This window comes from Wyeomyia smithii, chromosome 2 (genome assembly GCF_029784165.1).
Source record: "Wyeomyia smithii strain HCP4-BCI-WySm-NY-G18 chromosome 2, ASM2978416v1, whole genome shotgun sequence".
NCBI lineage: Eukaryota > Metazoa > Arthropoda > Insecta > Diptera > Culicidae > Wyeomyia > Wyeomyia smithii.
Genome location: NC_073695.1, coordinates 12,708,098 through 12,734,420, shown reverse-complemented (window position 1 = coordinate 12,734,420; position 26,323 = coordinate 12,708,098). Strand labels below are relative to the sequence as shown.

General features: G+C 37.9%; 1 protein-coding gene across 4 annotated transcripts in view; it reads left to right on the top strand.

Moving 5' to 3' along the window:
- Nucleotides 1-26,323, top strand: part of LOC129724929 (uncharacterized) — a 311,814-nt gene that overhangs the window by 35,046 nt on the left and 250,445 nt on the right. For all 4 annotated transcript variants that reach the window (XM_055680216.1, XM_055680218.1, XM_055680215.1 and 1 more), the window contains exon 2: nucleotides 25,546-26,175. In XM_055680216.1, coding sequence (XP_055536191.1) covers nucleotides 26,097-26,175 — 79 coding nt within the window. In that variant the 5' untranslated portion in view covers nucleotides 25,546-26,096. The remainder of the gene's footprint in view (nucleotides 1-25,545; nucleotides 26,176-26,323) is intronic.

Sequence of the window (26,323 nt, the reverse complement as noted above, 5' to 3'; positions counted from 1 at the left end):
TGTGATGATACGCCCGAAGATATGGAATATAGTTTTGTCCAAGCAGATTTTATTGCACTAATGGATTCGTTCGTAGACTCTATTTACACAGATATCAAAGCAGCGTTTGATCGCGCGGATCACAACATCTTGTTAGCAAAACTTGAGCGGCTGGCTTCAATCTTACTTAGTTGGTCGTACTCTGCATGTGAAACTAGGAAACAGCGAGTCATACAGTTTTGTAAATTTGTCGGGCGTGCCTCAAGGAAGCAACCTTGGACCACTGCTATTTTCCTTGTTCTTCAACGATGTTTGTTTTGTCATTCCACCAGGATGTAAATTAATCTACGCCGATGATTTGAAGATTTTCCTCGTCGTAAGATCTATAGCTGACTGTGAGGAACTACAGCAGTACATTGATGCTTTCTGGTGCATACGCCATTGCCTGACAGTTAGTATCTCCAAATGCTCTGCGATTTCATTCACCCGTAGAAAAAAAAAAACAATCCTATGGAGTTACACAATCTTTGGTCAGCCGCTTGAAAGAGTCACTGTAGTTAAGGATCTTTGTGTGCTCTTAGATTCTCAAATGTCCTTTAGAGATCACTACACGAGCATAATTGCACAAGCGAATAGAAACCTAGGGTTTATAATTCGAATCGCCAAAGAATTTTCAGACCCATATTGCCTGCGTTCATCATATTTTCCCCTGGTGCGGTCGGTGCTAGAAACATCTGCTGTTGTTTGGTGACCTAATGCGGAGATTTGGAAGAATAGAATTGAGTCAGTGCAAAGCAGGTTCATCCGTTATGCACCACGTACTCTACCATGAAGTAACCCGAGTGAGCTTCCTTCATACATTGATTGCTGCCGTGTACTGGATATGGACACTTTAGCAAAAAGGAGAAACATATCGAGAGCTGTTTTTGTGGAGAAGCTTTTCGCTGGACAAATTGATGCCCCGGCCATTCTCTCTCAAATCAACATCTATGTGCCTGCGAGAAGCCTGAGATCATGAAACTTTCTACGACTTGACTACAAACGTACTAACTATTAGGGCGATGTGTGACGTATTCAATAGATTTTTTGACTATTTTGACTTTAATGTAACCATTGACGTTTTCAAGAATAGATTAAGACGATTCATGTAGTGCATAAGATAGTTTAAAAATGTTTCATGTGTTTGTTAGATAGTTTGTATTGCTGGAAATCTGTTTGTTAATGTTGCACTTTGTTCTTTGTTTGTTATTGTTAGTGTATCAACATTTCATCAAGACCACTGCGCGTCAGATGGAAATAAATATAAATAATAATAATAATAATAATAATAATAATTATAATTCTGGTTAAAGAAACACTCATATTGGGTGGTATTTGGTCATTTTCGGCTATTTTCCAGATGCCGGAAGTCGCCATCTTGGATTCCAAATGGCATTTGGAGACAATTTCTGGCCTCTGAGCGTCATTCTGGTAGAAGAAACATCGATATTGGATGGAATTATTTTCGGCTGTTTTCCAGAAACCGGAAGTCGTTATCTTACAATTCAAAATGTTATTTGAGGTCGATTTGTGGCTTCAGTGCAGCATCACGATTTCGGAAATATCAATATTTGGTGGTATTTGGTCATTTCCGCTGTTTTTAAGATACCGGAAGTCGCTATCTTGGATTTCAAAATGGTATTTGAAGACATTTTTCGGATAGAAACCGGAAGTTCCCATCTTAAAATTAACAATGGCGTCTGGAGCCGAGTTTTGGCTCTTGTGCATAGACTCGATCATTTTAGGCTGTTTTACGGAAAACCTGGTTGAAATATCTGTTTAGTTTGTATGAGAGACCTCCCTTCCCTTCCAGGGAAGTTTCAAACCACCATAGAAATTTGTGTTTGATTTGTATAAGAGCCCTCCCAGTGGGAGGGGTGCCGAACCACCATCAAAATTTTTCTTGCTCTCAAAAAGCTCAACATATAAATTTTGGTTCCATTTACTGGATTATTTCTCGAGATGTGCAGAAATTTGTGTTTCATTTGTGTGGAACTCCTCCCTTCCAGAAGAGGGAGGGGTACCGAACCATTATGGACATATATGTTACCTTTAAAAATATTAACTTGCCAAATTTGGTTGTATTTGGTTGATTGGTTCTCGCGAAATTTATGTTTTACTAGCTGACCCGGCAAACTTCGTCCCGCCTATTTTAGTGTTTAATTTCATAATTGTAAACATTTCAAATTCATTGATTCCTTGCGATTTGTTTATATCGTTTGAAATGATTGGTTTTATCGGAATGACAACATCCTCGACTTGTAACTTTTGTACATCATTTCTATTCCGGAAATATATTGAATGCATTTCAGTTATTTTCGTTGTTTTCCAGAGACTGAAAGTGGTCATCTTGGAATTAAAAATGGTGTCCAGGGTCAATGCTTGGCTTCTATACATCATTTAGATTACGGAAATATAGTAGTAGTATTCGGTTATTTTCGGCTGTTTCCCAGAAGTTGCCATCTTACAATTCAAACTGGTGTCTGAGGTCAATTTTCTGCTCCTTGCATCATTCCATCATTCCATTGCATCATTCCGGTGATACACATGTTGGGTGGTATTTGGTCACTTCAGGCTATTTTTCAGAAACCGTAATTCGCCATCTTGGAATTCAAAATGGCATTTGGAGACAATTTCTGATCCCTGAGCGTCATTCTGGTTGAAGAAAAACTCATATTGGGTGGTATTTTGTCATTTTTGGCTGTTTTCCAGATACCGGAAGTCACCATCTTACAATTTCAAATGTTGTCTGAGGTCGATTTGTGGCATCAGTGCATCATAACAATTCCGGAAATACCCATATTGGGTGGTATTTGGTCATTTGCCGCAGTTTTTCAGAAACCGGAAGTCGCCATCTTAGATTTCGAAATGGTATTTGGAGACATGCCAGAAGAAGGGAGGGTGTCGAAACATTATGGACATGTTTGTTACACCAAAAAGATTCACTTGCTAAATTTGGTTATATTTGCTTGATTGGTTCTCGAGCTGTGCGAAATTTGAGTTTCATTTGTATGGGACCCCTCCCTTATAGAAGAGGGAGGGGTGTCAAACCATTATGGATATATTTGTTAGCCCTAAAAACATATACATACCGAATTTGGTTCTACTTACTTGGTTAGTTCTCGAGATGTGCAGAAATTTGTGTTTCATTTGTATGTAACCCCTCCCTTCCAGAAGAAGGAGGGGTATCAAACCAATATGGACATATTTGTTACTCCTAAAAACATCCACATGCCAAATTTGGTACCATTTGCTTTATTAGTTTTTGAGATGTGCAAAAATTTGTGTTTCGTTTGTATTGGACCCCTCCCTTTCAGAAGAGGGAGGGGTCTCAAACCATCATAGGAACCTTTCTCGGACCCTAAAACCCCTACATACAAACGTTGACGTCGTTCGGTTCGGTTGTTTCCGAGCCTATATGGTTCAGACAGACAGACCGGACAGCATTTTTATAGGTATAGATTTGTATGGAACCCCTCCCTTCCAGAAGAGGGAAGGGTGTCGAACTAACATGGACATATTTGTCACTGCTAAAAACATATACATGCCAAATTTAGTTTCATTTGTTTGGTTAGTTTCCGAGCTGTGCAGAAATTTGTGTTTCATTTGTTGGGACCCCTCCCTTCCGGAAGAGGGAGGGGACGCGAACTATCTTAGTCACCTTTCTCGGTCCCTAGAACCCCTACATACAAAATTTCACGCCGATCGGTTTAGTAGTTTCCAGGCCCATATGGATCAGACAGACAGACAGACAGAGCTGCATTTTTATATGTTTAGATTCACATTCCAAGTGAGCAGTCTTTATTGGCGAAAAACAAGATTAATACAAAATTTTAGAATATACATGAACGACTGTCCACGAAAAGAAAAGGGGGTCTAAAATCACCAAAAACTACGTAAGGTAACATGACGTCTTCGGTTGACGTTAAGATGAAAACATGAATACACTATTAAGATTATTGGGACTCAATAATACCTTCGAGGAAAAAAATAGAAAAACAATAATAAAAATCGTAGTATTAGTATTATTTTTTAACTTAAGGACTAATCTTGGAACAAAATAATGAAACTTTACGTATTGCAATTTGTTGTTTTGCATCTGCTTGAACCAATTGTTTGTATTCAATAAAAATCGCCCAAAATCCACGTTATTTTTAAATTGTTATTTTAGCATGAAAAATACTTTTTTAATAGTAGAAAATGTATGGATAGTAGCAATGTAGACATAGGTAAACACAATTAGTGAAGATTACGACAAATATCAAGCTCTTCGACCGCTTTTTATCATAAATTAAAAAAAAGAGGAAAAGTGATCAGAGTCACCCCCGCTGATCAAAGTCACCCCAGTTTACTATACTTTAGTATTTCCTTTGTCCCAAGTCAATTTATCATACTTAGGAGTTTGACAACAGCTTTTTAACAGTGCTAACAGCTGCTGCCAGTAAAAAAGTTTGACAATTGAAGTAGTGTCAATAATCAATCAGTAAGCAGGTTGTCAGCTTGTGAAAACTGGGTTCCATTGGCTTTGCTAGTGGTGAAACGCAACGGTAAGCATTTTCTGATCGATGAACTGCTACAACTGATGGTCTGCTGTCTATAATAATCTAAACTTTTTTTACTTTGCGCTTGGAAAACGCTCAGCTTGTTTTAAACTTTATGACGATGGCTTTTGATTAGAACGTTCTTGATATATTGAATGTATTATATCACACAGCAATGTGATGGTGATCGATTTTTCAAACGGTTCAATTTCAGTACAATGAGTCTTGACAAACATGTTTCCAAAATAAGAGAATTTGTGGCTTTCACATTATACTACAAAGTAATTTTTTAGTACAACTTAAACCTCAAAATCATTGGTTTGTTTCAAGGCATATGCTTGTATGTTAAAAATCATGCTAAATCGCCATTAGATTGATGAAAAATATATAATTCTTGTGGACGTAACAGTGCCTAGTATTGCATTTTTAAGCAACCCATCAATCCTTTGTAAAATGCTATACCAAAATCGGAAGTAACCGATTTGTTTCCACTCTTTTCTAGCGTAAATATTCAAGTCTTCAAGTCTTCCTCCATCCATGACCTTCGGTGGAACATTGACGTAAACCAAAAAGCAAAAGGCAATACTTTGGCCTTTTCACCTTTTTTTACCAAAGCCGCCCTGGCTTTGAGCCATTAGGCCACCGCACCTGACCATTAGTCGGACTCGGTTCGACTTCGGTTAATAGGATGAAAGCGGGGGACATCAGATATGTGAAAATTAGCTGACCTAATTCGAACCGCTCTTTCACAACCAGGTAGAATAAAATGCTACCGCCTCCCGATGTAGGCGGATGGTGGTTTGTAATCAACTCACGGCTTAGTAATTTATTTTTGCCTCTTCTCGCCCATTGACTGCTGCCATCCAGAGCGAGTCCTCGCGTGGAAGGAATCGCACATGCGATGTGAAGGATCTGTGCACCGGTTTCCGTACACAGTCGGGCTGCTCTAATTCATTGCTATTGCTGCTGTTTAAAATCCGCCTGCGATTCTGTCACTGGGAATGGAAAGAATGCTGATTGTTGAAAACTTGCTACGATTCCCACCGTTGTTTGGCTGGTTATAAATATCAGCCGGTTTTTCTTTTCTTCGTGCCGATTTTCTTTACACACAGTTTGGGGCGGAGCGCAGTTAGTTGAAAAGTTTAATTGTTTTTCTCTAATGGTATAGAGTAAATGGAATTCTTCTTTCGTTCGTTTTGTTGATTTACTGTTTTGCTCTGCAACAATGATTGATTGTTTGCTGTTAAAGTGAGATGGTTCCTGTTTCGTATTATCGGTTTGTAAGAAACCTCTTTTTTGCGTTTGTGGGGCGAAGAAATTTAAGTTTGATTCGGGTCGAGACAAAGTGCTCTGAACCGGATTAATTGATGCTTTTCAAACGATGCATGATAATGACGTTTTAAAATTCTTTTTTAATCCCCACCGAGCCAGACAATTGCCACTCAATAACATAATTGAATGCATACAACTCCACCGTGATCAGAAGAGTCTTATCCCAGCAGTGTCGTTAGAAGAAAACATAAATTTATCCACTTAGTGATATGCCTTTGAATCACGGGATCAATCTTTATGAATATCTTTAGACAGGTCTTGAAATCAATCTCGGGAAAACTGAAGTGATTTCTATACCTTTCTATTATAAAGACGAAAACGCTCATGAATAACGCATACAAAACGCAGTTCTTGAAAATTCAATAGCCTTTCTCTTCTAGAATATTGAACAACTTGATCTGTTAGTTAGTGGCTCAATTGAAGCGTCGCAGATATTTTGGTTTTTCATGCTAAAACAAAGTGTGAAAATCTGCTGTTGAGATGTCAAGAAATACTAGAAAATGTCAATCAAAAGTCTTTTCAAGTGGTCATAGAATCGACTGGTATAAATTGAAGCTAGATCTCAGTAATTCTAACTTCGGTGACAACCAGATTCCATCTCGACACACCGTTTTCTCCGACTTCCAGCACAAAAAACACCGAGCCACTTGCCGGCTAGACAGAACCACTCCATAAGGGATGCAGAAAAAAAACCCTCTCAGAAAGTGCACGTCTGGTTGCGAAACAATCACCAGGCTGAGGAGTAGCTTTGGAGCAGAAAAAAATCAATACCTTGGTGGTGACACCGCAAGAAAATGTTACGCATTTCACCTTGCGAACGATTCTGCTAAATTCAAACTATAGTATTTCAAAGCTAGACGCCTTTAATAAATCGTTTGGCCAACAAATCTGGGCTAATGGAGCAACTGCCGATTACACTTTAATGTCACCCTTCAAAACCAGTCGCCAATTCCCGGAATCGTTGTCTCGCCAGGCATGAAATACCGAGCCACTGGACCATATCAGTTTCACCACGCGCATCCGTCCACTCAATTTGAAAGAGCCATTTTTGGATCGATCAATATTCCAAAACTCAGAGCACGGATACGTACATACACACACATCCACATACAGCTAACCAAACGATGTACTGCCGGTCAGTGCTGTTCATCCTGATACGTGCCACGATTTGATTTACGACCGTCGGCCCTTCTGTAAGCGACTGGTTTGGATAACACCGCAGGGATCCTGTCAATGTCATCGTTGCCGGAATAGCGACAGGCAGCGAAGCGGAGTTATCGCAAAACCATTCGCATCCTGTTTAGGATTCGCAGAACGACGAAAGGGTTGTGGGATTTTTTTCTAATAAAAAAGTTTTCCTTCACATCTTCAACAGCAAACTCGCTCTGGTTCATAAATATCCTATGACCTATAGATTTTGTAAGCACTTTGCTTGCACTTGAGCACCACCTTCATCCTTGTTCTATTTCTGACCAAATTTCCCCCAAAATGCTTTTAGTGTGCACTTTTCTCCGCTGTCAAGAAACCTGGAAATGCTATTTACGTTCCAACCATCTGTGCGACAGCCGACAAAAGCTCAGGAATAGCTAAATGGGGAAGGCCGCGGACAGGTTATAATTAGATTTGGCACTCTGCCGCGAGTGAGTGCCGTGTCACGTGTACCGAGCAGCAACAGCAGCAGCACAGAACGTTCGGTCCGTGCTTCACATGCGGAACGGAACAGGAACCGGTGATGACTAATAAACTGACACAGCATCGCCGATTTCGATGACCTTAACAGGATTCGATTGGTTAATGGCTGGGGTATGGTGATGACGTCTGGTAAGAGCTAGGAACCGATTCCGGTTCGCTTGAGCAGGGAGCGAAAGCGAACCGTGGCGTCAATTTGCTGACCTGGCTGATTCATTCATGATCTTGCTAACAATGCTTAATTTAGTTATGGAATATTAGTTACGATAGCAAGGCGGTAATTATGAGAAACAGGCAAGTAGTCAGTGGGAACGAGTTAGGACTTGAACTATGAGTCTATGACTATGAATCGAAATCATTTACAAATTTAGACATGAAAATTGTTCAAAAGAGTGAAATTGAATCGAAAAGTTGATGAGGTTGTGTATGAGACACGACCGCAATTCTTGCTGAAGGTTGATTGAGGTTAATCACGTCGATGGCGGTAAAGTTCAGTGATAATTCTCTTTCATTTTGGTCTCGGTCATTTTTGAAAACAGGACATCATCATCTTGAACTTCTAAGCAGTGTCTGAAGTTGAACTACGATCTCTGGCCATCCACTTGATCCAGAAATATGGATGGTCGGTATTAAGTCTCGTTTTCAACGTTGATCGGTCTAAATCTGAGATTAAAACAGATATTTTTCATTAGTATTCAGCAGTCGGTATTATTTGGCATTATTTTGTATTACTCATTACGAATAACATCACAATTCTCCGAATTTTGGTGGACGCATAACTAATTTCCAATCGATTGTTGTAAGCATAAAGGATATTTGTTTAAAACGGACTGAGTTTAAAGCATTTGAAATTGAACAATTTTTGTGACGCCCTCTGTAAAAAGTTTGCCGTGAGACGTAATTCTATGTCAAAAATGGACCTTAGCAGGACCATCAATCAATTCCGTTGTAGTGGTAATGTAATTTTCCTTTCAAATGCTTTCATTATTGCTCATCTGTAAATGTACCTATATCGTCGGTTTCGTGCAACACTGGCACAACTCAAAAATCATTGTTTCGAGTAAAACGCGTTTGAAAATTTGCGTCGAAAATTTATTTTTCGATTTTCAAAAAAACTTTGAAGTTTAAGAATACCATCCTCATTTAACACTTTTAGGTCTATTATGCACATATTATGAGCACGTTGTCCAAGTTAAGAACCTTTTTTTTACTAACTTTATGGAAAAATTTCGATTTGTGCAGCAAAGGCACTTCTACTCATTACTCTGGATTTTTTGGGAATTTTGAAACGAGGTTTCGTGGGGTGAAATTTAACTAGATTTCGCATCGTTTGCCATCAAAAACTCCAAAATGCAAAATTTTGAGTTGTGTTTTGTTTTTCTGGTTCCATTTGAAGTTTGCTGTCGAACAAAGCAAACGCTCTTCAAATAAACTTAAGCAGGTTTTAGACGACGCAAATATTTGCTATTTTTGGTACGATTTTTATTTGTACAAAATAAAATCTGTATTAAAAAGTATAACCATACTTGGTTCCTTTCTACCAGCTGTTTCAGTGAAAGGATGCACTCCCATACTAGCTTAGAGGTACATGTGAAGGCTTTTAGTGCGTTGAGTGCTGCTTGACTATCAGAAAAAAATGAATATGTTAGCATGTCGGATATTTGGACCACCTTGTTCCCAGACTTCCCGTTCGGCCTCTATGATTTTGAAAGGTATTTTGAAGTTTGCTTTTGTATTCATCCAGTCCTCGATACCTGGTAAATGTTTGTTCAGCTGAAACTCTCTGAGAATTGCCAGTTGGCCTCTCTGATCTCCATCAGGTACTTTTTCCAGTCCAGTCCAGTCCAGTACAGTCCAGTCCAGTCCAGTCCAGTCCAGTCCAGTCCAGTCCAGTCCAGTCCAGTCCAGTCCAGTCCAGTCCAGTCCAGTCCAGTCCAGTCCAGTCCAGTCCAGTCCAGTCCAGTCCAGTCCAGTCCAGTCCAGTCCAGTCCAGTCCAGTCCAGTCCAGTCCAGTCCAGTCCAGTCCAGTCCAGTCCAGTCCAGTCCAGTCCAGTCCAGTCCAGTCCAGTCCAGTCCAGTCCAGTCCAGTCCAGTCCAGTCCAGTCCAGTCCAGTCCAGTCCAGTCCAGTCCAGTCCAGTCCAGTCCAGTCCAGTCCAGTCCAGTCCAGTCCAGTCCAGTCCAGTCCAGTCCAGTCCAGTCCAGTCCAGTCCAGTCCAGTCCAGTCCAGTCCAGTCCAGTCCAGTCCAGTCCAGTCCAGTCCAGTCCAGTCCAGTCTCCAGTCCAGTCCAGTCCAGTCCAGTCCAGTCCAGTCCAGTCCAGTCCAGTCCAGTCTCCAGTCCAGTCCAGTCCAGTCCAGTCCAGTCCAGTCCAGTCCAGTCCAGTCCAGTCCAGTCCAGTCCAGTCCAGTCCAGTCCAGTCCAGTCCAGTCCAGTCCAGTCCAGTCCAGTCCAGTCCAGTCCAGTCCAGTCCAGTCCAGTCCAGTCCAGTCCAGTCCAGTCCAGTCCAGTCCAGTCCAGTCCAGTCCAGTCCAGTCCAGTCCAGTCCAGTCCAGTCCAGTCCAGTCCAGTCCAGTCCAGTCCAGTCCAGTCCAGTCCAGTCCAGTCCAGTCCAGTCCAGTCCAGTCCAGTCCAGTCCAGTCCAGTCCAGTCCAGTCCAGTCCAGTCCAGTCCAGTCCAGTCCAGTCCAGTCCAGTCCAGTCCAGTCCAGTCCAGTCCAGTCCAGTCCAGTCCAGTCCAGTCCAGTCCAGTCCAGTCCAGTCCAGTTTTTAAACCATTTGAAATCAAAATACGTTTCATTAACTACTACCAGTGCGTTTTATCATCGATCGAGGCGAGAAAGCTTTGACCGTTTTGAGATGCCTCTTCATCAAATCCGATTGAGCTGAAGTTTTGCATGAAGACATATCTCTAGAGCCCTACCGCTAAACGAGGTTCGAAGGTCGATTTTATTTTCATATGTTCCATTTGCTCCAGCTTCGTATCTCGAAAAGTAAATTTTTTCGATGGGGGGTTCTAACCTCTGCAAAGATAGTCTGCGTCAATTTAACTCCTCTCTTTCAGCAATATTGCTAATTTTTTCTCGTTTCTTCCTAATCAATAAAGAAATACTAAAATCTAAATTCTGGTGTTTGTTATTTATAGGTATGTTAACACCGTAATGACCATTAACCGATTCATGAAGTAAAACATGCTTTTTTAATTATTCAAAATTCGGGAGTCCATTTGACGCATGATTATCGTTTTACGCACACCATTATCTTTTTAGGGTTAAGAAGACACTAGGTCTCGACGTTTTGTGTATTTCTGGGACATTATATGTATACATCTGTAGAAAAGGAAATATTTCAAAGCTTTTGTACCACATCAATATTATTATTCAACAAATTTACATTTTTCATGATTTTTTCATCACACATTGACGGAAGTGGAAAGTCCAAAAAAAATTCTTCATCAATTTTGTTTTCTAGATTAGAACGATACATGTGTCGTTGAAAACGTCTTGTAGAAACATCAGAACTTAGGTCTTACTGTTACAAGGTTGTGATATGCCAGTAAGCTTGGTTACTATTCATTATTCAAAGCAGACATTCAACCTAGCATTCTGTAAAAAGAGAAATATTTTCAGGCAGTTTTACGATGCTATGCGAAATATGTTTCTAAAGATGAATAATGAACAAACCAGACTGTTATGCCTCCGAAACAATGAAGTCATGAATCAAAGAACGGAGCTATGAATCAAAATCCTGTTCCATGGCATGAAAAATAAATAAAATATAAGAAACCTAAATTAATCCACCTAGTGGTCTGACCCAGCTTTTCTCATTTAAATTTATTATTTGTGAGAATAGATTTAGATTGACGCTTCAATCCAATAAAAGTATATTCACTCTTTGGGTTCTAAAATATTGATGTTTTTAGGTGTTAGAATAAAATATGAAATTTGACGTAATGTCAGTGCTTAACAAATAGCGAAATAAAAGAAATGACTTTTAATTTCCAACAAGTTCATCACGAGCGATACCGGGAACGTTCAAATAGTACGAAACCACATTTAAATTATGTTGAGGCCACATTTATTGATCGAAGCAGGTATAGTTTTAAATAGTCTTTGAATTTCTTTTCTCTCCATAACTGTTGAGCCACATATCAAATTGTTATAAAGTTTGTTATTTGTAAGTTTGAGAGATGACTCGTTCGTATGACACTAGTTATGTACAAATAAGTCATGTAATCTTTGAGATAAAAAACTTTCGTTGTTTTATAAACAATTTAACACATAACGGTTGCTTAAATTCAATTATAATCAAATTAAATGGGAACGTATAGAGCAGCCAAATTATGAAACCACTTGTTCAATCATAATTCATCAGTTAACCCTTAACTAGCCTGTTCATCTGATATCAATATTGTTCAAATCGGTTGTGTAGTTTCTGAGATAATGAAGTTTCGTGATTTTCACATTTCGATACATTACAGACGAAGTTACAGTCCAATTACAGTTAAATTCAATAGGGTGTTAGGAGGCAGCAGGACCTCTAATTTGACACTAATTTAGTGAAAATCGGTTCAGCCATCTCCAAGAAAAATAAGTGAGTTTAGGTAGTCTTGTGAATATTTTTCTTTTCATCGCTGGATTTCACATTTTTGAACCTAACAGCCAAAGTAATAGTCCGATTGCAAAACAAATCAAATGGGTTCTATGGGGCAACTAGACCTTCCATTTGACACCAATTTTATGAAAATCGGTCCAGCCATCTCTGAGAAACGTGAGTAAGATTAAATAGTCTCGAGAACACGTTTCTTTCCATAACTTTTGAACCACATGTCAAATCTTTGTGAAATTCATAAGTTATGGGTTTTTTAGGTAGCCCGTTCATTTGAAATTAATTTTGTTCAAATCGGTTGCGTAGTTTCTGAAATATTGATGTTTCGTGATTTTTACATTTTGATACACAACCTCTAAACTAGAAATCCGATTACAATAAAATTCAATAGAATGTTATGGGGCAAATAGACCTTTCATTTGCAATTAATTTCATTGAAATCGGTCCAGCCATCTCTGAGAAAATCGAGTGCGATTGGGAGAGTGTTACACACACATACACACACACACATACAGAAAATGCTCAGCTCGTTGAACTGAGTCGAGTGATATACGACATTCGGCCCTTTGGAGCACTTTTATACCTTTAGTTTTTTTAGTGATTGCTATACCTTTCTAGGAGGAAGGCCCCTTGCACATACACTCGTACACACCCACTCACAAACATACACACCTATACATGCATACATGCAGAAAATGCTCGATTCGTCGAACTGAGTCGAGTAGTATATGCCATTCGGCCATTTGGATCACTTTTCTACCTTTTAATTAGTTAGTGATCGTTAGGAGAAAGTCAATATGTTTACTTTCATTATGTGATTTCACATTTTTATGAACAACGGACAAAGTTACAATCCGAATGCAATGAAATTCAACAGCAACCTAGGGGGCAACTAAACCTTTCATTTGACACTAATTTTGTGAAAATCGGTTCAGCCATCTCTGAGAAAAATGAGTGAGTTTAAACAACCTCAGGATAACTTTTCTTTACATAACTTTTGAACCATATGTTCAATCATAACGAAATTTAAAACTTAAGGGTTCAGATGACAGCCCGATCATTTAAAACCAATTTTATCGTAATCGGTTGTGTGGTTTCTGAGATATTGATGTTTCGTGATTTTTACATTTTGATACATAACCTCTAAACTAAAAATCCGATTACAATGAAATCCAATAGCAACCTATGGCGCAACTAGACCTTTCATTTGCAATTGATTTCATGAAAATCGGTCCAGCCATCTCTGATAAAAGTGAGTGAGAAAAAAAAGTTTCACATACACACACACATACACACATACACACATACATACATACATACAGAAAATGCTCAGTTCGTCGAAAGGGGTCGAGTGGTATATGACATTTGGCCATTGGGACCACTTTGATACCTTTGGTTTTTCCAGTGATTGCTATACCTTTCTAGGAGAAAGGCAAAACGTGTATTGGTAAACAGACTCCATCGATGATTGTTATTCCTCTAGACCACCCGGGAGGTGAGTATAAGTATCCCTCCTGGTGTGAACTTTATTAGACATTGTATTTCGAAACAGTTAACTGCTACATATCTTCAGTGATTTCTTTGAAGATTTAGAATTCAAGGTATTCTAAATCAAAGAGACAATAGTTAATTAGTTGTCAAAAATTTTTCTTTGAAGTGAAGTGCAACAACTCAGCTTGATTGTAATTTTGTTTTATTAGAATCCTTCAAACCAATAATTTTTTTCTTCGGTTACTCGATAGAAATCCTAACCAGGATGATGTTATCTGTTTGGTTTGTGAGACGTATGCAAATGTATCACTTTTCAAGATAGCTCTTCTACTCAGAAACGAATCAAACATCTGTCACTTTACCATCAGCATGTCAGCCCTGATGATCAAGATAGGTATAAAATTCTGCCCAAGTGTCTTTCATCGTTCTACATTCACTAACGAGACAGTCTGCACCGGGCCCAGGTCTCAAGTTCGAATGGAATCCGACCGCACCGCAGTATGTTGTTGTTTCATATAGATGAATAACTTGAGAGGCAATTTATTTCCTATTGCGGCTATGCATTGGAATCCATTTAGAAGAGGAATTATTAAATAGAATCCCTGGGTTGGTGCCAGCTAGCAGATTTATTCAGCTACGACCGCCTAAAATGCTTTCACCGCCCGAGTTGACACAAATATTCGTTCGCTTTCGTTGGCTTCCTACGGAAATTATGTCAGACTGGCGGTTAGATTGCTGCGTCAAATCTGGTTTAACTTTCTTGCGAAAAGAAACCTTAAAACGCCCACACGAGCCGTAAAAGGACTGCCCTGATCTGAAGCGTTTCGGGTGGTGGTACGAATATATTAGCGCGTAAATCAAAAGTTTCCGGAATAAGACTTCCGTCGAAATGAAGCTTGATCTTGCGTCTTGGCCGGTAAGCTGCTTTTGCGAGGAAAAGTTTTTCCTACCCCTCAGCTGAGAGTGCTATTGGGGGAAAACATCATCGTTCATCCCACCGGTTATGAATTGCGGAGCGTCGCTGGAAGGAAAATGCCATCCAAGGTTTTGGCGAAAATTTGCCGCTTTCGGTTCTCTTCCTCTCGCGTAAGAGTAAATGATAATTTATTCGATTTGTTAGAAAACTTTTCGGACTGATGAAGATCATTCCATGGTCGCACTGGGACAGCTGGTGAAGATATCTCCTCCGACACTGAGGAAAGATGATGTAAGTAAATTAGATATAAATTGAGCATATCGGTGTAGAAAATCTAAAATAAACCGAAGTGCGATTATTTTTCTTACGTGTTCATCAATAATATTTGCTGTAATTATTCTGTCGACCGTCCAACCCGACCTCTTTGTGCGGCAGAGAAACTGTCTGCTGTGCTCTTTCGCTTCGAGAAAAGTGCCATTCAGCGTATTTGCACTCGAGAGACTTTTGTTTACACTCGAGAGACTTTTGTTTATGACCACAGGGTTTGCGCCTCCGATCGTTCGGTTCGTGAAAATCGTCCGCCGTCGCCAAGCATTTGAAGAAGAAGAAGTATCTCGTTTGTTGGCCCACGTTGGGGCTAATTTGGTGAAAACAAATAATCCCGACAGACCGGCCGACCTCGGTGCGACGCGCTCGGGGGCGGCCGATTCGATTCGATTTGACGTCATAGCCAGGGTTGATATTTGTTGACACTCTTGAGTGAAAGTGAAAAAAAGCATCCATAAACGTTATTTTTTTACAATCCTTTCAGAGTTCTCCCTTCCCGCTTTTTGCATGGAAGTGAACTGTCAAAACACCTCATTATATTTCATGCGATGAAAGCAAGACAACAAAATCAGTTTATCAGTTAACGAAGATTGTCAAGGCATCGGTCAGTGTCAGTGAAAAAGTGTTTCGGTGAGATTCATTTTGGTTGAGTGGACTGTTTGTTTTTCTTTTTCGCTTTGAAGTGAAGATCATTTGGTTGGATTTGTCGTCAAATTTTATTCCGTAACCGTGAACGATGCGCGCGATCTATTTCATCTGAGTATAACAGCAACTTACTAGGACGAAAATCTAGTGTATCTGAAAGAGTGCTGCGATCATTGGAAGTGAAAATTGAAAATGATTGGTTGTAATTTTCGGAAAATTTTGCTGGGGAAAATTACTTTTATCAGCACTGGTCATAGCAAGACAAAGTTTTGATGCTTGACCTCTGCAAGCAGGCATCATTTTAACGACGACATGCTCTGTCCCTTTGCGAGCGACGGAACTTTTGCCATGTTGATATTAATATGCGCTGCCGTTCTTCTTATTTGAATGCTGAAAATAACTGGAAGACAAGCGCAGATTTAATTTTACAATTATATCACAAAATTCAATTAGGAAAATTCTATGTTAATATTAGAGTTACGTATAAGCTATCTATCTTGAAAAAAATGCATCATAAATGGAAGATGACTAGACAACAGTTTACAAGGTCTCGGATTATATATATTACAGATATATTTGAAATATCTAAAAAATTGAAGGGACTGTAGAGAATAATATTTTGCATTTTTTATTGCAAAAATATGAAGCAATAATCTAAAACTTAAAAAAGATAATTTTAGTATTTTGACATGATTGACATTTTTATATTTTTGATATGTTTGACATTTTCAACATTTTTAACATTTCTGCTCATTTACCGACTTTCTTAGAGCTTAGGTACTATGCTCTAGGGATGCTGTTCAAACTTTACCATTCTGTTTATTGGTCACAGATTTTGCAGACAACTATTAGTGTGCAGAACAATTGAAGGGATATCTTTATACTATATATTGGTATTGATAGTCTCTTCCAAGCTGGGATTTGAAAATACGAGAATTGGCTTGTTAGGCTAGCATTATACTTCGAGACCAACTAGAAAATATAGGAAGAAAATTTTACAGGAAAAACATTTATCACCTTGACGTTTCATTATAAGCAAAATTCGACTTGCAGCATTTATAAAAAAAAAACAAAGTAAATTTATTTTGGTTATTAGCTTGATGTTGTATATATTTCCGCATAGTTTATATCAATGGGCATTTCAGAAACAATATTTTGAAGAAAATTAGTCAAGAAACCCAATAAATATTAATTGTACGCAACAGTGTTGCCAGGTATAAAATGTTTGCATTTGAAAAAAATGAATTGAATTTTTCGGCAAATGAGTATGTATTGATTTGACAATTTCTCCGTGTTTTGGAGAAAATTTTTCATAAATAACACCCATGACTCAGAATTATTATGAGCAAAACTCGAGCTGCAGCATTTTTAGAAGTTAAAGTGACATTTCAACTGATTTGCTTACAATTTATATTCCTATTGTTAATATCTTTGGAATTGGCTTGCTTAGCTATTCACGGATTTCTGATTTTCATATATCATCTGAAAGAGTGTAATTATCTGAGCAAAACGTGATTCTTAAAAATTTTATATCATTGTTCTTCAATTTTTAAATGAAGAATGAAAATCGCTACAATGACAGTTGGTATATGGGCAAACTGTTATTGTAGCGATTTCGAGCAGTTTTTGCTTGACGAAATAAATAAACTTAAATTGGGTTGTTTAGCTATATCCGTTTTTTCTATCATCTGAAAGAGGTGAATTTTCTAATCGAAACGTCATTTTAAAAATTTTTCATCGTTGTTATTCAATTTTTAAATCACGATAAAGTTGCGGTTCTGAGAAAAATAGTACGAGGGTGGTATCCAAGATACGACCGCATGTTTGACGTAGGACTACGATAGTTTTATATTTTATTTTGAGAATTAAGACTCTGTTCCGCACGGTTCAATTTTGGCACGGCTCGACTTTGGCACACATAAGCCAAAAACGAGCGGTTATGTTAAATCATAATTTATAGGTTTCTTGTTCTGCTTTTCACCAATTCAAGCTCAACAACCACCAAAAGAAAGGCATTTTGTCCATTATGTTTCCGAAACGGAATACCGGAATCAGTAAGACGGTACTGGATATATTACCGGAACAAGTTCCGGTGATATAATAAACTTGATCAAAGCAGTACTAAGTACCCTGCTATACCTCTAACTACTCGGAGGGGTCATATCAAGTGTCTAGGACGTTAAAGGCTTCATGCGGACCTGTACCCGTTGCGTTACGGATACTTCCAGATTATTGAGCCTAAATCCACCAAGCGACACCTCTAACGACTTACAATCCTAAAACTAGTTCTTTGGTGGCCACATCTTGTTAAGGTCATATGCCACCAGAAAGTCATAAAAAGAAAAGCTTTTATTTTTAACATGGTCAGATTTTGACAACTGAAAAAATGCTGGTTATTTATTTGCAAACCTCTATTTGAGAAGAAAAAAATACTGTTTTTAACATTGATGAATACTAGAATGATAATTGACTGCATAGGATGAATAATTCATCCTAATGCAGTCAATTTTCTTCAACACGCGAAAAAGCAATTTTTTATATAGGTCTTAAATAAGAACGATTTAGAAGGAAGTAAACTTCCTTTCATCATCAATTGCGCTTGAAAAAGATAGCTCACTCACAGATTCCAAAGCAGCATCATTGTCAGTTTCTCACAACTGCTTAGCAAAGATGTAACATAAAAAAATACTGTATTTACAAGTTCGTTGGAAAAGTAACGATAAAGAGTTGCAGTTTTTAGTGGAAAATCTAGATTTACAAAAAAATTTAAAGTTGACATTGAAGTTTATGAACATGTTAACATTCAGTTTTTCATTTTAGGCAAATTGAAACATTTATTCATTAAGCAGAACCAGAAAAAATAAATCAGTTTTGAGATACCAATAAAAAAAAAAAAAAAAAACAAACAACAAAATGCCATATTTGAAAGTCATCTATCTGTTTGCATCAAAAATAAACTTCGGTTTGATAAACAACATTAACCTCTCCAACTGATGTTTGCATAATGTTGTTCAAGTCCGACAATGAAAGGTTGTGTTTATATGTTTAGTATCTAAATAGTTTCTTGCAGATGCTGATGTAATATTTTTATAATCGAAAAATACGAATATGAACGTTCAAAACCTAACGTCAAGATGCATATAATTTGGTTTTTCTCTATACCACAACCGCGCAATGGAAAAATATAACCATCAGTACAGTTTAAACGAGCTATCTGAACTATCTGTTTCAAAATCTTAGCGAAGCATATTGGTTTTCTATTGTCTTTTAAATAGCCTATTGGCCATTCAAATATATCTGAGAAAAACCAGAGTGTAGAATTCAAAAAGACAGCAACCCAATGCAACTTCAAATTTGAGGAATTTGAAAGAAGTTTTTATTATTAAACATGGATATGAAAATCACGACTGTTGCAGTTCAAATGTCATCTGCTCGATTTTTAACACAACTTTTGTTGCAAAGATATTTTAATTATTATATTACAATATTTCGCAATATTCTACCTGCCGTTTTCGGTGTTTGAAATCTGTTCAGGGGTAGTAATACAATAACCACTTTGAAACGATTAGAAAACATCTGTTGCAGCTATATGAAGCGAGCTCGTGGTTGGTTGAAAGCTGCGAAACTGAGCTAGAAAAAGTGGATTTCAACTGAACTTTTTACTAATCTACTATTCAATGATATGCCAATTATTGTATCACAAGCTTTGGCAACGTTCGTCGTTTGATGAAGCATTGGTGGTAAAAATCTGTTCAATTGTAATCACATATTGGATACAACATCCAACATCGTGATATACTCTTGCGTACAGAATTATTTTATTCCCGGCCACACAGCGTAGTGTGCGAACACGCACCACTGTACGTCAACAGCAGCTACATTGTTTCCACTTGGCTTGACTGCACTGCACACAAATGGCAATTGAGTGCTACCGCACTGACGACGAGCGACCGTCTTCTCCTACATGGCTCGGTGCAGTACTGCTGCCTGTGCCAGCATGTTTTCCTTCAAGACATCAGTTTTAATAACATTCTCACAGCAGATAGTTTAATTGTCTGATAAAGGAGGCTGTTACGAACTTTCCGCAAAAGCTTCACTCTCAAGACATCAAAATAGTCTAGGCTCATAGAAGCAAATATTAGTTGACCTGTTGACCTGTGTTTTTCTTTGTCACTGATGTAGTGATTGTCATAGCAGGCAGTTGGTATCCACTCATGAAGTCTGTGCCAGGCGTGCTCGCATGTGATAGGTACATTGTTCGTAAAAATACGACCTTGAAACTTTTCAGCAATTTTCACTGTTTAACAATCAAGTAACAATGATATATGAAGAATCACAAAATTGTCCAACATTTTATCATTCCAACGGCATATTGATTACTATGATCCGTCATGTGGTTACATCAGTATTACCGTTTGAAATCTTTCATTCCAACGTTACACCTTGGTTTTAGTTTTCCGCAGAATGTATCTCGATATAGTACGGTTAGACGTAGTCCTACGTCAAAAAAACACTTCAAATTTTTTTTGTATCCAATTCTCCAAATTGTCAAAAAACATTAAATTTTTTAAAAAGCATATTTCCAAAAAAAATATTTTTTTTGCACCTTGAGGATAACAGTAAAAACTGCTATTTGTTAGAATTTATGCGGATAAAATGAGTAAAAAAGGTTCTTCGAGCTAGTGCATTTCGTAACAGCTTTAGCTTAGCTCTAGTTATAGGTCCAGCGTACTTGATTAGCACGCTCCGGCAACAGCATACATACGAAAGTCTGAACTTAGCTCTACCGCTTGTTTTCCGAGCCACCGCAACGTTGACGGCTTAACGGTTATAAAGTCGACGAAAAACGGATGTACTTCATTCACCACATTCGTCTATATTTGTCCTACAAACAGTTTGTATCGCAGTCCGTCCCCTTTTTCGAATTGTTTCATTCTACCATCTACGCCGCCCCGCCTAGCTGTTGCGTAAGTTCTCTTCGTAATTTAAAAATTTTGGAACCTACAAGAGTTTGTAGTGCTTCAGCTTAACTTTAAGGAAAAGTATTGACATCATGATTTCACTTGACCCTTTTTACCCTATGCGTTCATGAAGTTATCGAAAAAATAAGCTCAAATATGATATACTTTTTAAGGAAAAGTGTTGGAGAGATATAGTCTTTGGCAAACAAATGGGGCGAAAGAAACAGAAAAAGTGAGAAAAAACAAACAGAGATAAAACAAGAAGAGAAAGAGAAGCAGAAGTAGAAGAAGAAACAGGAAGAGTAAGAAAGAAGGAAAGGAGAATTAGAAAAGAAGAAACGGATAGAAAGAGAGAAAAATAGAGAGGGTGTGGGAGAGAAAGAGAGAAATAGAAAGATATAGAGAGAAAGAGAGAGATATAGAGAGAAAGAGAGAGATATAGAGAGAAAGAGAGAGATATAGAGAGAAAGAGAGAGATATAGAGAGAAAGAGAGAACTATAAAAAGAAATGGAGAGATAAAGAGAGAAAGAGAGAGATATAAAGAGAAAGAAAGAGATAGAGAGAGAACGAGAAAGATATATAGAGAAGAAGAGAGATAGGAAGAGAGAGAGAGAAAAATATAGACATAGAAAAAAAGAGAAGAGAGAGCGAAAAGAGATAGTTGGGATAGAGAGAGATAGAGAAAGAGAAAGAGACAGAGAAAGAGAGGAGAGAGAGAGAGAAGAGGAAGAGAAAAAAAGGAGAGAGAGAAAGAGAGAAGAGAGAGAAAAAGAGAGAAAGCGAAGAGAGAGATAGAGATAGAGAAAGAGAGAGATAGAGTGAGAGAAAGAGAGAGAGAAAAAGAGAGAGAGATAGAGAAAGAGAGATTAACATAGATAGAGAGATAGAGAGAGACAGAGAGAGAGAGAGAAAGCGAGAGAAAGAGCAAGAAAGAGAAAGAGAGAAAGAGAAAGAGAGAAAGAGAAAAGGATAGATGGATAGAGAGAGAGGGAGCTAGAGACTGAGAGAGATTAAAAGAGAAAGAGAGAGAAAAAGAAAGAGAAAGAGAAAGAGAAAGAGAAAGAGAAAGAGAAAGAGAAGAGAAAGAAAAAGAGAAAGAGAAAGAGAAAGAGAAAGAGAAAGAGAAAGAGAAAGAGAAAGAGAAAGAGGAAGCGAAAGAGAAAGAGAAAGAGAAAGAGAAAGAGAAAGAGAAACAGAAAGAGAAAGAGAAAGAGAAACAGAAAGAGAAAGAGAAAGAGGAAAGAGAAAGAGAAAGAGAAAGAGAAAGAGAAAGAGAAAGAGAAAGAGAAAGAGAAAGAGAAAGAGAAAGAGAAAGAGAAAGAGAAAGAGAAAGAGAAAGAGAAAGAGAAAGAGAAAGAGAAAGAGAAAGAGAAAGAGAAAGAGAAATGAGAAAGAGGAAAGAGAAAGAGAAAGAGAAAGAGAAAGAGAAAGAGAAAGAGAAGAGAAAGAGAGAGGAAAGAGAAAGAGAAAGAGAAGAGAAAGAGAAAGAGAAAGAGAAAGAGAGAAAGAGAAGAGAAAGAGAAAGAGAAAGAGAAAGAGAAAGAGAAAGAGAAAGAGAAAGAGAAAGAGAAAGAGAGAAGAGAAAGAGAAGAGAAAGAGAAAGAGAAAGAAAAAGAGAAAGAGAAAGAGAAAGAGAAAGAGAAAGAGAGAGAGAGATCCAGAAGGATTCAAAAAGAAGTAATCTTGAAAATTTTTGTTTCTATAACATGTTACAGCAGTGGTTCCCAACCAGGTGTCCACGGCCGGCAAGGGGTCCACGAGACTTACCTAGGGGGACCATGAAGCTATTGGCAAGTTTGACAGGTAAATATTTTTTTTTTCTAGATACCTCTGTGAAGGCGGATTTTCAATTTTTTGCGTATTTGTCTAAAACGTGAAACAATTAGACTTGCAGAACGGTATGAGACTGAAAAACGCAGCAATGATTTCAAGTTTTACTGAAAACAACCAAAAGCGTTCAAAAGAATAGAACAATTTTAAATTTAACTGTAACTCTCCTAAAAGCTAGATAACCCAGGAGCAAAATATTTAAAAATGCACCCTGAAATAACTGAAAGCACTCGGAAAGCTTACGAAAGCAAAAAACAAAAACGAAAACGCCTAAACAGAAATTAGTTCCAAGTCAAAAGGAAAAAAAAAACATTCAAAGTAGCAGAGAAGCTTTTAAACCAAATTAAAATCATCTAGAAAATTGATCTTAAATTAGTAGCGAATAACTGAAAAAAGCAATAATGACGTTTCAATTAAACAGAAAAAATCTAAATAAAATATGATCGGAGCTTAGACAAAAAGGGCAGAAAATGCTTCTTAGGTACTGAAAATAAAAAGAAGAAAGTAAAAAGTAAAGAAATTCGTCCTGAAATATACATATACAGCTCGGACTTGATTATATACAGTCTCTGTTTTTTTTTTTCACTATATATAGAAGAATTTTATTTTTGATTCATCCCCCTAAAAGTCAAAAAACACATTTTTTACAAAAAGATACATATCTTGTAATTATTCCTGATGTGGTTGCAGTCAAATGTAAAGAAAAATTATTGAAAAAAATATTTAATAGTATATGTAGATTTGTCAACTTGTTTGTTTTTAATTTCTCAAATTTTTAAAAATTATTTTTTTTTTCATTTTCTTTAAAAAATTTTTTTATTAAAGTATTTTTGTTTAAGTATTTTTAGTTTTTTTTTATTTTTGAATTTTTTTAAACAATTTTCGAATAATTTTCAAATTTTTTCCCCTTTTTAACAAGTATTACATATTTTGTAGATATTTTCTTACGATGTATTAGCTTTTGATAAGTCATATTTCAAATTCAAGAAAAAAACTTTTGCTTCTATATATAATCGAGTCTAAAATTATATATAATCGAATCATATATAATCGAGTCAATATATAATGAAGTCTCTATATAATCGAGTCCGACCTGTATTCCGAATTAACTAAGAAAGCTTGAGAATGCTCTTGGAATCCGGAACAAAATAAAAAAATGTTCTTCAATTTGGTTTAAATAATAACGAGAACAAGAAACCAAAAAGAAATCAAATTCAGCCTAAAAGGGGGAAACAAAAGTTTATTCCAAATTCAGTTAAATAGTGGTTCCATACATGAATGAAACTGGTTCCAAATTGAGCTCACAGCTCAATTGAAAGTGTCTTAAAAAGTTAAAATAAAGTTTACGATAAAAGATTCCAATTTATCCTAAAAAAACTAAAAGAGTAGTAACGCGAGAAAACAAAAAAAAAAGTTGTTTTATACACATCACGTCCGCAAGGTAAGGTGATGTAATTCTTGCATCAAGTTAGGAAATACACTAAATTGGAACTTATGAAATTGACGCCGTAAATTTCATCCCGAGTTCATGGTGTCTGATGATTTCTGTTTTCTGGGCATCATTCTGGTTCCGGAAATCCCCGTATTGGTTAGTATTCGGCTATTTTCAGGTGTTTTCTGAACATCGGGAGTCACAATCTTGAATATCAAAATGGCGTTTGGAGTTGATATCCAATCTCAGGGCCTCGCCTCGAATCAGGGAATACCCATTGTCGGTGGTATTCGGCCAACCTAAACCGTTTCCAGTAATCGGAAGTTACCATCTCTGCATTGAAAATGCCGTCTGGAGTTGATTTTCGGTGTTCGAGTATCCATATTGGGCAATATTCGGTCATTTTATGCTGTTTTCCAGAATGGTCAATTTCAAGAGTCTGGCATCGTCTCGATTCCGGAAGAAGTGACGTTAGGTGGTATTTGGTAATCACCATCTAGAACTTCAACATGGCATCTGGAATTGATTTCCGGTTCCTGTGTGTCATTTTGGTTCCGAAAATATCCATACTTTATGGTATTCGGCCTTTCTGAACCGTTTTCTAGAAACCGGAAATCACCGTCTTGAACTTCGGCATCCGTAGTCGATTTTCGGCTTCCAGTTCATACCAGTTCAAAATATAAAATATATGGTCTTGTTTTCGGCTCTGGCTTGGTCAAAATTTTAATTGTACAAAAGCTAACATTGTAAAAACACAATTATCCGCATTTTGAATTGAAAATTGAAATCGAAGGAAATCCGTTTAAAACGAACTAAGTTTTAAACATGTGTAATTGGATAACTTTCCTGACGCTCTCGATGTTTCCGGTATTTCAATTTGCACTTATATTCAAGAATGTTGCTGTCAGGCGTAGTTCTTCGTTAATAAAAAAGCATATCCTATTTTAGAGGTTCTCAACATGTTTGAAGAAACTTTTCAAAAAAAAAAAAAAAAAAGAATTTAATGATTCCGAATGTTCACGTAGTGTAATTGGATTGGACTGAGGACAAGAGTTTCATAACTGTAAAATTCACTGTATATTTTGTCGGACCAGAATACTTGCACAAATTATTACAACGACAATATTAGTTCAACTAGATTTTTCCTTAGCGAGAGGCCTCCGGGGGTCTCCGTAAACCGCGCTGGTGGCCTGGGTTCAAATCCCAACGCTGACTGTCGATGATTGTGAGGTGTGATCTACTAACAACCAACCCAACTGGTCTAGATTCAACCCTAGCCGACACCGGGAGATTTTCGTTGATCAACTAGTCGTAGGTCAGGGTCCTGGGTAGAGTCGCTGGGCGTCGGTGATTGGCACAACAACAGTGGCGGAACTAGACCGACGGAAAATAAGCGAGAATAAAAAAAAAAAGATTTTCCCTTCATCATTTTGATTTGTTAGAATTACCATTAGCTAAAATTAGTATTCAATAATTCAATGAGTTTCTAATTGAAATACTTTCCTCCAATATTATACTATAACATAAATCACGCCGCCGTAAATATCCACAATCGGTTTTCACTGTGTGTGCATCCCAGGCGGCTCTGCCAGATCAGCAGATCAAGTCAATAAACTACATTCCTGCGAATCCAATAAATTATGCCCCTAATTTATCCAAGCAACCATATTGTGACACACGAATGTCAAAACGTCATAACTCACCGACAGTTTCAGCGAATCACACTATATCGCCGTCCCTCTCTATCTTTCTTTCCAGGTCAACGACGGCGGTGGCGTTGTCAACCAAATTGGACAACAATCGTTTGCGGTTCAACACGGGGTTCGGTCGCCACGTATCCGCATTGGGGTCACGATTCCACTCAGTAGCCGCCCGAATTGCCATCTGGATAGGTACAGTGGCGTAGAGGTCCTGGAGCATTTCTACGCACGTCTGCAGGTGGTTCAAGTGACACGTGCGGGACACCGAATGAAGAAGATTTATTAGTGATTTGTGTTCTGGTGAAAATTGGGGCTCCGTGAGACGGTGCGGAATAGATCAATTAGAGCATGAGGGCACGTGCAAGTGAATATCGAAGCTAGGAAGTCACCGTAAAGGAAAATTGGATTAGTGTTCAGTGATGGTGAGGGGTAATAGCGGAAAAGAAATCCGTGTGCAAACGGATCAGTGACCAACAATAACAAATTGTGGTGACCACTGACCAGTGCATTCCGATTGGGTTTAGAATAGTTAGTTCCAGCTCAGTCGGAAAATCGCCAAACCAAGTAACGCAGATCTTGTGAGAAGTCACTCGAGCGACCGAAGGCAAAATGGGCTGTGGGCAGAGCAAAATCCATCTCTATCCGAGAAAAAACAAGAGCAAATCCAACGGCAAGAAAAGTGGACACAGTAAGTACCTGTCTCTCTGGCCAACAATAGTAACGTCCCTGTACTGTGTACAAAATAGTGCTGCCGGTCGTCCCTAATCCCCTTTCTCGTCCAGATAGTTTATTGCTGTTGGAGTGCAGTTTTCTGCTTTTAGCCGCCCGCCCGTCTG